This window comes from Ostrea edulis, chromosome 6, assembly GCF_947568905.1.
Source record: "Ostrea edulis chromosome 6, xbOstEdul1.1, whole genome shotgun sequence".
In the NCBI taxonomy this organism is placed as follows: Eukaryota; Metazoa; Mollusca; class Bivalvia; order Ostreida; family Ostreidae; genus Ostrea; species Ostrea edulis.
Window position 1 is genome coordinate 58,401,692 of NC_079169.1, and position 9,911 is coordinate 58,411,602.

Below are 9,911 nucleotides of genomic sequence, written 5' to 3' on the forward strand. Positions count from 1 at the left end.
GTCCTAAAAGATTACAGGACATTTAAAAGTTCTTAACTTCAGATAATCCACCTGTTAAACCTTACCCTGATGTATATATGTCAGGCCCTTGTAAAGATCCAGAAAATTTTCTGAAAGACTTGCTAGCTGGACTAGGATGTGCTTACCCAAACTCTGTTTTTTATCAAACAATGTGTGCACGAACTGCGGACATAACAGACTTTATGAACATATTTGAACCACCGAATATGTTTATGGACAGTGTGGATTTGAGATCTATTTTATGCCAGTCCGAATTTATTGATTTTGTTAACAACTGGAGATATCTCCCTTAACTATATCTGAATTGAACAATTCAACCCGTGGGCAAGCAAACAATAAGAATTGGATAGAGGCTAGAACTTGTGTGTTGACTGCTTCTAATTTTGGTGCAGTTTGTAAGAAAAAAGAAGAAACACCCCCAGAAAATTTAGTTAAAGTGCTTTGTGGATACAATACACAATCAAATACATGCAGTATATCTCATGGGGGAAAAGTATGAATGTAAAGCTCACAGACAGTATGTGCAAAATCATAGAAAAAATTGTAAAGGAGATGTCTTTGTAGAGGACATGGGTCTCTATTTAAGCAAAAAATATCCTTTCCTTGGAGCCAGTGTGGATGGACTAGTTCGGTGCTCCAGATGTGGAGCTGGGGTTGTTGAAATTAAGTGCCCCTATGGCAGAAAAGAAGACAAATGGAGAAACAAACTTCCTGAAGAATATGCAGACAACTGATTATTTTGTTGCAAACTGCAAGAAGAAAAGACAACAAAATTATTTTTATCAAGTTACAGGCCAAATGGCAGTTTTTGAAATTGAATGGGCAGATTTTGTAATTTGGACCAAAAAAGGAATTTCCACTGAAAGAAGTCTGTTTGACCAAAATTGCTGGCAAAATAAATGTTATACAAATTTGAAATATTTTTATACCAGGAACATTTTAACCGAGATTTACACCCCTAGAGTAAAACGTGGCAAACCTTTATACTGACTTTCATGTTAGCGCATTTTTCAATATTCATTGCATGTTTCATATTAAACTATTTTTTCAACACAGTGTACACACATTTAATTGCTTTACAGGTCATTTGAGAAGTGGTTCATACAAATTTGTCATGGCAGTACAAATTTAAATTATTTGCTCAGCGAGATGTGCTTCAGAAAGCGGCAACACAGTTTGTAATATTTTGAAACTTTTTATCTGCTCCATCTTCATCTCAACAACAATCCTTGGTTGAGCAATTTGTTGAGTTTTGAAGAATTCGTCTGCAGTCATCTGCTTTGACGATGACACAAATGGTGGCATATTGAGACCAATATCAGCTGGTAGCAAGTCGGCAATTGTAAATCCTTTGTTTGCTAAAATGATATCACCGCTTTGAAGTTGTGGTAGAAACATTTTGCCATCACCCTGTACAATATGACGATCTGGTGTGTGCCCACCCCAAACTCATGCCACAAATGTTACTAACCCATTGGGTGTAACACCTATTAATACTTTGAATGTATTGTGGTGTTTGTATTCACTCCAGGTCAAAAACTGAGCTATTAAGTTACCTGGTTTTTCACAGAAAAATTCGGTAGCATCAATTACAATTCTCACAGTTGGTATTTCCATAAATGCTTTTGGGAGATTAGCCAAAATCTGTTCTCTTGTTGGCCACGGTATCAATACTTTGTAGTAGTCATAAAGGAAGTTGATCCAAGTATTCAAAATTCTTGAAACAGGCATGACCGATACAAAGAACATATCTGCCAAATGTTCCTGTAGCATGCCTAGTCTAAGCCTTAAACAAACCATGTAAAATCCATCAATGGGTCGTAGCTTCCTTTTTCTTCCAGGTTTAAAAAAGCAAGAGCTTTTGTATTTCCTATCATCTGCATCTAGTGATCGCAGTTCTCCTTCCCAGTATATAAGTCTATCTCCCCCATGTTTCATCAAAACATTGAACATCATATCAAATGTCTTGTAATTGGGAAACCATTGTAAAACCTAATTTTGTCATCATTGTTATAAATATCTTCAGGCTTCATAAATGGATACTGTGCTTGAACTTTAGCAGTACATGTTAATCTAACATCGGATGAACCAATCTGTGTTTGAACATCACAAGTATTGCTGTTCCCATCATTGGACTCTACAGTGTCACTGATTTGATCACATTGCTGTGTGTTAAATTTATTATGATTAGGAATTTTCTCATCTTCGGCAATTGTAGTTAAAGTTTTATTTACAGGGTCAGGAGTTATTTTTACTAGTGGCCTACGTGGAGTTGTTTCTGCCTTTGTTTAATTTAGTAGGCACATGACTTCATGCATACATTATTTTCAAAATGTAAATTGCATATTCGGGTATAATCTGTAATACGAACATTTGGCCGAATGAATTTGATCCGCTGAATCCAGCTATCCCTATTTTTTCATACCTGTGGGTATTCTGTGCAATGTAAATTTCTCATGTTTCAGTGACTTGGCCTAGGTAGTGCGAGCACAAGACACAATAACGACGCCCACCACCCATTTTTTGGTTAAAGCCCTATATCAGAAGAACAACACTTCATTATAAATATTGTATAGCAAGGGCGGATCCAGAGAAGGGTTGTTTTTCACTCATATGGCAAACCTAGGGCGTTAAAATAAGTAGTGATTGCTCCTTAGCCAAACGCTCGGCATTTAGAAGTGAGAATCACGGGTCGTTCAGATATGACCTTAATAACGGAGGTCCCGTGCAGTGGCATGCGTTGGCACGATAAAGAACCCTCACTACTACGGCGATGAGCGCTAAACATAGGCCGGGTCTACATTTGTGGTACTTCACCTACAGATGGTGACCTCTAAATATGAGTGAAAAATCCAGGAAGGGACGTAAAAGCAACCGATCAATCATATGGATACGTCACTATTGCCGGTGAAGGGCTGCAAAATGTATGCATATGCTCGGCGCTTACGGCCTCTGAGCAGGGATGGGTCTTTATCATGCCACACCTGTTGTGACACGGTACCTCGGTTTTTCCGGTCTTATCCGAAGGATCGCCCTATTTAGTCGCCTCTTACGACAAGCAAGGGGTATTTCAGAGGACCTATTCTAATCCGGGTATCCACAGGGTACGGCATTTCTAAAGGACAAGCTCATGTCAAATGTTTATATCGATAATGTATAGAATATACTAGTATACTAGGGAGGAATCGATTTTCATGGGGGCCAATTTAACATGAGTCATTACCACAAACATTGTTGATTCTACTATGTATATTGATATATGTATGTATATATATACGTATACATGTATACAATTACACTTCACGTATTGGTTGTATTTACATTTAAACCTAGAGATTCAACACGAAAGAGAGGGAAACAAGGACGTAGCATTATTTTATTTTCAAAATGAGAGGGAGGGGCTATGGAAAAATATATCTCGACAAACCTACCCCTTCGACTTTTTGGTCTAGTATAGAGCTGCCGTCCAAAGGTGTGTGGGTGGGTAGGGGTTGCTTTCTTCTTGGGGAGCCAGAATCCTAAGAAGTGAGGTATAGAGAACTTTTAAGTTTTCAGGGCTGATGACACATTATTTAGAAATGTCAGGACAACTTGAGGTCGTCTGCTTATATTGAGCGCGCTGTGGTACACTTATGATATACAGTAAAGTTTAAAAACACTCTTTTTATGACAATTTTCTAGGTCCCTTCATGCATTTCTCAGCTCGTCATTCGCAGTTATTAGATCACATGTATATTTGAATATCGATAAATTTAACTTAATGAAATATTAAAACGAGTAGTGCATAATGAAAGTGTCGAACAAATGTAGAAAGAATAACAGTTGCTACAAAGTTTACAATACTCTTGTAATAAACATAATTGTCGGTTTTGGTGTTTTTACTGAAGCAGTCTGTATATTCATTTCGGTCCAATTTCTGTAGTTAGAGTTGATCCCTTTAAATTGTAAAAGTCAGCAGTTGATTGTAAAAGTAAGCCTCTTCGTAAAACTTCAATACCAATACAAAATAGAAATTTGGGCAAATACGGACCCTTGGGTATACCAGAAGTGGGATCAGGTGCCTAGGAGGAGTGAGCATCCCCTGTCGAGGATCGCAAAGCTTTTCTCAAATCAACAACATCAAAACGTATGACTTTTCAACACTTTACACGATTATTCCTCACGATAAATAAAAGACTACCATCAATCAAATTCTGCATGTGTATAACCCTTTTCAATTTTTTCACCATGGGGGGGGGGGGCATATATGTTTTACAAACATCTCTTGTTTTGAGTTGATGTTAATATGGCGATCCGTGAAGGAGATCATATGTATTCGAGCCTTGTTCTTACCGTCAACGCGTCAAACTTAGGGCGTAAAATTAGAAAGTGTCAGCTCCTTCGCCGAACGCTTATAGCATACATGTAACATAGATGATGGACGCGAATCGAAGGGTAAAACGTGGTAACACACAAAAATATTGCGTTATCAATGTTTTCATTAAATTTTAGTACTGGTATGATTACACATTCATTGGTAGAGAAGCCACCCGGAAAAAGACGTTCGTCCTCTGGTGCTACTATAGATTCCACCGTGAACTGCTTCATGTGTTCGGACGAACACGTGGTCACCGGCATTCACATCGGTTATCACTAGATTGCTTCCTTCATGCCATCCACTTGGTGAACCATATGCATATACAGCACCGATTGCTTTTCCATTTGCAACAACCTCAAGACTGACCCAAGCATTATTATCTTCAATGCATAACGAGAAATGAAAGGCATATGTCCCTGATACAGGAGCGGTGAAGATTCCATCCACTTTGCTGTAGCCATTCCCGCGGTTGTTGTGTACGACGTTGTAAATTAGAGTATGATGAGTGGGAAGAGACTCGACACTATTGCTAGACATGTAACTGTAGAAGGCAACTGCAGAAACTGGTGTTGATGCGGTAGGAGAGACTGAAAAGAAAATATATGTACAACTGTATATGATAATAATTTTACCGGTGTGTGTAAATAGATGTACAGCTGTATATGATAATAACTTTACCGGTGTGTGTAAATATATGTACAGCTGTATATGATAATAATTTTACCGGTGTGTGTAAATATATGTACAACTGTATATGATAATAATTTTACCGGTGTGTGTAAATAGATGTACAGCTGTATATGATAATAATTTTACCGGTGTGTGTAAATATATGTACAGCTGTATATGATAATAATTTTACCGGTGTGTGTAAATAGATGTACAGCTGTATATGATAATAATTTTACCGGTGTGTGTAAATATATGTACAGCTGTATATGATAATAATTTTACCGGTGTGTGTAAATATATGTACAGCTGTATATGATGATAATTTTACCGGTGTGTGTAAATATATGTACAGCTGTATATGATAATAATTTTACCGGTGTGTGTAAGCTATCGCTTCCTTCAACTTGTTGATTTCTGTTTGTTTCTGTGCGAAATCAGTTCATTCAATTATTAGACGATGTAAACAATAAAAAAATGTTGTGATATTTTGTGTTCAAAGGATGTATTCATTAACAACTACATGTTATGTAATTTACCATACAGTAAACACGTAGATATTTTTTAGCTCAACTGAGCTTTTCTGATCAAAATTTGTCCGTTGTCTGTCGGCGTCGTTGTAAACTTTTGACATTTTCATCTTCTTCTCCAGAACCACTGGGTCAATTTCAACTAAACTTGGCCAATAGCATCCTTGGGTGAAGGGCTTTCAAGTTTGTTCAAATGAAGGGTCATACCCCTTCAAAGGGGAGACAATCACATAAATGCAAAATTAGGGTAGGGTCATTTAAAAATCTTCTTAAGAACTACTGGGCCAGAGGAGCTGACATTTACATAAAAGCTTCCTAACATAGTGTAGATTCAAGTTTGTTCAAATCAAGGCCCCCAGGGGTAGGATGGGGCCACAATAGGGGATCAAAGTTTTACATAGAAATATATAGGGAAAACCTTTAAAAATCTTCGTAAGAACCAATGAGCCAGAATAGCTGAGATTTACATGAAAGCTTCCTGACATAGTGCAGATTCAAGTTTGTTCAAATCAGTGCCTACGGGGGTAGGTTGGGGCCACAATGGGGGATCAAAGTTTTACATAGAAATATATAAAGAAAATCTTTGAAAAATCTTCTCACGAACTACTGAGCCAGAAGAGCTGAAATTTACATGACAGCTTCCTGACATAGTGCAAATTCAAGTTTGTAAAAATCATGGCCCCCGGGGATATGATGGTTCCACAATAGAGAATCAAAGTTTTACATATAAATATATAGGAAAAATCTTTTTTAAAATCTTCTTCTCAAAAACTACTGGGCCATGAAAGTGGAAATTTACATGAAAGCTTCCTAACATAGTTCAGATTCAAGTTTGTAAAAATCATGGCCCCTGGGGGCAGGATGGGGCCACAAGGAGGATCAAATTTTTACATAGAAATATATAGGGAAAATCTTTAAAAAACTACTGGACCAAGAAAGTGGAAATTTACATGAAAGCTTCCTGACATAGTGCAAATTGAAGTTTGTTAAAATCTTGACCCCTGAGGATAGGATGGGGCCACAATAGGGGATCAAAGTTTTACATTCAAATATATAGGGAAAATCAATAAAAATCTTCTGAAAAATCACAGGGCCAGAAAAGTTTACATTCACATGAAAGCTTCCCGACATAGTCCAGATTCAATTTTGAAAAAGTCATGGGATTAGGTTGGGGTCACGAAAGGGATCAAAGTTTTACATGCGAATATATAGGAATAATCTTTAAACATGAGCCAAGGTGACTCAGGTGAGCGATGTGGCCCATGGGCCTCTTGTTGGTTTATCTAACTACTCTCTATCACAGTTTTTGTTTTTAGCTAGACCCTTTATTCATACGATACAAAAGGAATTATATCACAGCTTGATCAAGGCTGATATTACCTTCAGTAAAGTTCTACAAACTATGACTTTGAAGAAACCCAACTTATATACGCTTGTGACGGGTGTATTATGTACGTTAATGTTACTGGTGTTTATAAAATCTCTGTAACCTAAGTTGAATGTATAGTGACAACAATGTTTGAAATAGGATAGTAGCATAACAAGTATGCTCTAAACTCACAAACTTCAGTTACCACTGACAAACATAGCCATCTTGACAGGATACTAACTAGTAATACAAAACAATTTTACTTAGCAGGGGGCGTACTTATTCTTGCCACTGGTTCCTTATCTCTCCTGTTTATCATTTCGCTGTCACTGTCTGTCTCAAACTTTCCCATATCTTGTATAAAAGACATTTCTACTTTTTCTTCCGTAATGTCATCTTCACTGGTGTCTAGAGAATCACATGAGACGCATCGTTTCTTCACCAAATCGATGTAGTCTTTCAACTGCTTGTTCTCCAGACCGATATTTTCTAGGGTCTTTTTCAATTCCTGGTTTTCTTTCTGTAATAGATCTATTCGTCTCTCGATTATCATTGTTTTTAGATATACATCAATTATATCTGCTATATAGTAATTAATTTCTCTTTTATTTGAATAGATGATAATCAGAATAAAAAAATGTGTGGATATGATTATTTCTTAAAATGGTGTCAGTATGTGTCGGAGGAATTCTAATCGTGCTGTAATCGTGATTGATATACAGGTAGCTATAGGAGTTTTCTGATAAGATGCGTTGCCTGACCTAACATACAATTGGAATTGATTACGCACAGTACCATGTTTCTACCATTGTTATTTGTCTTATTGCAGATTTGTGAAGTAAATGGGGTAGATGATGAAATGTGGAGAAAGAGCGTCGAGAGACGAATAGATCTATTACAGAAAGAAAACCAGGAATTAAAAAAGACCCTAGAAAATATCGGTCTGGAGAACAAGCAGTTGAAAGACGATCTCGATTTGGTGAAGAAACGATGTGTCTCATGTGATTCTCTAGACACCAGTGAAGATGACATTACGGGAGAAAAAGTAGAAATGTCTTTTATACAAGATATGGGGAAGGTTGAGACAGACAGTGACAGCGAAATGGTAAACAGGAGAGATAAGGAACCAGTGGCAAGAATAAGTAAAATCGTTTTGTTTTACTGGCATTCTGTCAAGATGGCTGTGTTGTCTGTCTGTCGGTTTGTTTGTCGGTGAAGGTGTGCGGGTTGAAAGTGCTCGTTATATTTATTCCTATTTCAAACATTATTGTCACTTTACATTCAACTTGGACTGTAGGGATTACATTGACAAATGACAGTTGTCAAATCAATATTTACGTTTTTAAAACCTTTTTGCAAAAGTAGTAAATGAAATTACATAACATATAGACTTTATTGAAAAATACTGTCTTTGAACATAAAATATCGCAACATTGTTCAATAATTTGATGAACTGGTTTTGCATTGAAACAAACAGTAAACAAAAGGCTGAAGGAGGCGATAGCTAGCACACCAGTAAATTATTATATGCATGTATGATCTTTTTCAGTCCCTCCAGCGTCATCAATACCAGTTTCAGCAGTTGCCTTCTACAGTTACATGTCCACTAATACTGCCGCGTCTCTTCCCACTCATCATACTCTAATCTACGACGTCGTACAAATCACCGAGGGAATGGCTACAACAAAGACGATGGAATTTTCATCGCTCCTGTATCCGGGATATATGTCTTTCATTTTTCGGTACGCATCGGATATAATGGTTGGGCCAGTCTTGAAATCGTCGTAAATGGAAAAACAATTGGCACTCTTTTTGAGGACAGTGAAAATGCAAGTGGGTGGCACGGAGGAAGTAATCTAGTGATAAGTGATGTGAATGCTGGTGACCACGTGTTCATCCGAACATATGAAGCTGTTCGTGGTGGAATCCATAGTACCACCAGAGGACGAACGTCTTTTTCTGGGTGGCTTCTCTACCATTGAGTTTGTAACCAGTCTGAAATCGAATAAAATCACTGATTACGCAGTGTTACTTGGTAAATGATTTATATAGTTGTTAGGTATATGAGATATGAATTTAAGTTCTGAACGCTGTATACGTTTCACATACTATTTTCCCTTCTTGGTTATTTGGAAAAACTGTCACTTTATATCTGGTCGCTGTTCTTGTCAATCGCTTGTCAGCCTGTAAAAAATTTACTATTATTCTCAAACACTGGATTAATTCCAACGAGTATTATGAATGCCAAGATGTATATTAGATTCTCTTCATCTTAGGAATTAAGAATCAATCTGTAGACATGATACACAATGAGAAGGATAAGTTATCTAATATGTTACATCAAGTAAAATATCATTCAGGCTTTTAAAATAATTATTCATAATTTTTTTCTTGTACCTAAAAGTTAATTAGTTCTAATTGTAACGGGGGCTGTTACGGGTGTTACCCGAACGTCCCCCATCCTTTTAAAAAGTGGTGTCATTGTACTTCAGCACAACCAATCATCTTGCATTCTAAGGTTTTGTAGTATCTACCTACGATGTTAATATCATTCCATTTTTAAACTCATGTGACTTATTGGAATGGTTGTCGTCCGTCGTCGTGCGTTAACAATAGAAATTTTTAACTCCTTCTTGATAACTACCATTCCAGTTCTTTTCAAATTTAGGATGAAGCATCTCTGGAACAAGGCAGACATAAATTGTAAATTTCAGGACTCTTGCACTCCTGTGGCCTTAAGGATGGAGACAAACTGCCAAACATCGACCAATTTTCAAAAATAATCTATACAACTGCACATGTGTGAGAAAAACTAAATGCACATTCTTGTAGAGCAGGATGGCCTCTACCAAAATTGTAACTTTCATGATCCACGGGGTAAAGGTTCTGACCCCATCGTGGGGGCAAACATAGTATATAGTGTTTATGTGTAAAACACTTGCATAACATCTTCTTTAGTGCAAAT

The 9,911-nt window shown here is 37.1% G+C and overlaps 2 protein-coding genes across 3 annotated transcripts; one reads left to right on the forward strand and one right to left on the reverse strand.

Annotated features, from left to right (window-relative positions):
- Positions 1–4,487: 4,487 nt before the first annotated feature.
- Positions 4,488–7,499, reverse strand: LOC125683755 (uncharacterized). Its single transcript, XM_048925202.2, has 2 exons — positions 7,226–7,499; positions 4,488–4,965 (listed from the first exon to the last, which is right to left on the reverse strand). Exons 1-2 carry the CDS (start codon positions 7,497–7,499, stop codon positions 4,532–4,534), a joined length of 708 nt encoding a protein of 235 aa, XP_048781159.2. The 3' UTR covers positions 4,488–4,531.
- A 54-nt stretch (positions 7,500–7,553) lies between these two features.
- On the forward strand, positions 7,554–8,974 carry LOC125683754 (uncharacterized). 2 transcript variants are annotated; one of them, XM_048925201.2, is made up of 3 exons: positions 7,554–7,668; positions 7,776–8,088; positions 8,496–8,974. In XM_048925201.2, the coding sequence occupies exons 1-3, from the start codon at positions 7,621–7,623 to the stop codon at positions 8,732–8,734; spliced, it is 600 nt and encodes a 199-aa protein (XP_048781158.2). In that variant the 5' UTR covers positions 7,554–7,620; the 3' UTR covers positions 8,735–8,974. The 2 variants fall into 2 exon arrangements, with proteins under 2 accessions (XP_048781158.2, XP_055996240.1); XM_056140265.1 differs by having other exon boundaries at positions 7,776–8,051.
- Positions 8,975–9,911: the final 937 nt, after the last annotated feature.

Bases quoted from the DNA above. Each gene is read 5' to 3' on its own strand.
- LOC125683755 (XM_048925202.2), bottom strand. From the start codon at position 7,499: ATGATAATCGAGAGACGAATAGATCTATTACAGAAAGAAAACCAGGAA. The intron at 4,966-7,225 runs GTACGCCCCCTG...TTTTCTTTTCAG, and splicing joins GGAACCAGTGGCAAGAATAA to TCTCTCCTACCGCATCAACA.
- LOC125683754 (XM_048925201.2), top strand. From the start codon at position 7,621: ATGTGTCGGAGGAATTCTAATCGTGCTGTAATCGTGATTGATATACAG. The intron at 7,669-7,775 runs GTAGCTATAGGA...GTCTTATTGCAG, and splicing joins TAATCGTGATTGATATACAG to ATTTGTGAAGTAAATGGGGT. The intron at 8,089-8,495 runs GTAAAATCGTTT...GATCTTTTTCAG, and splicing joins GGAACCAGTGGCAAGAATAA to TCCCTCCAGCGTCATCAATA.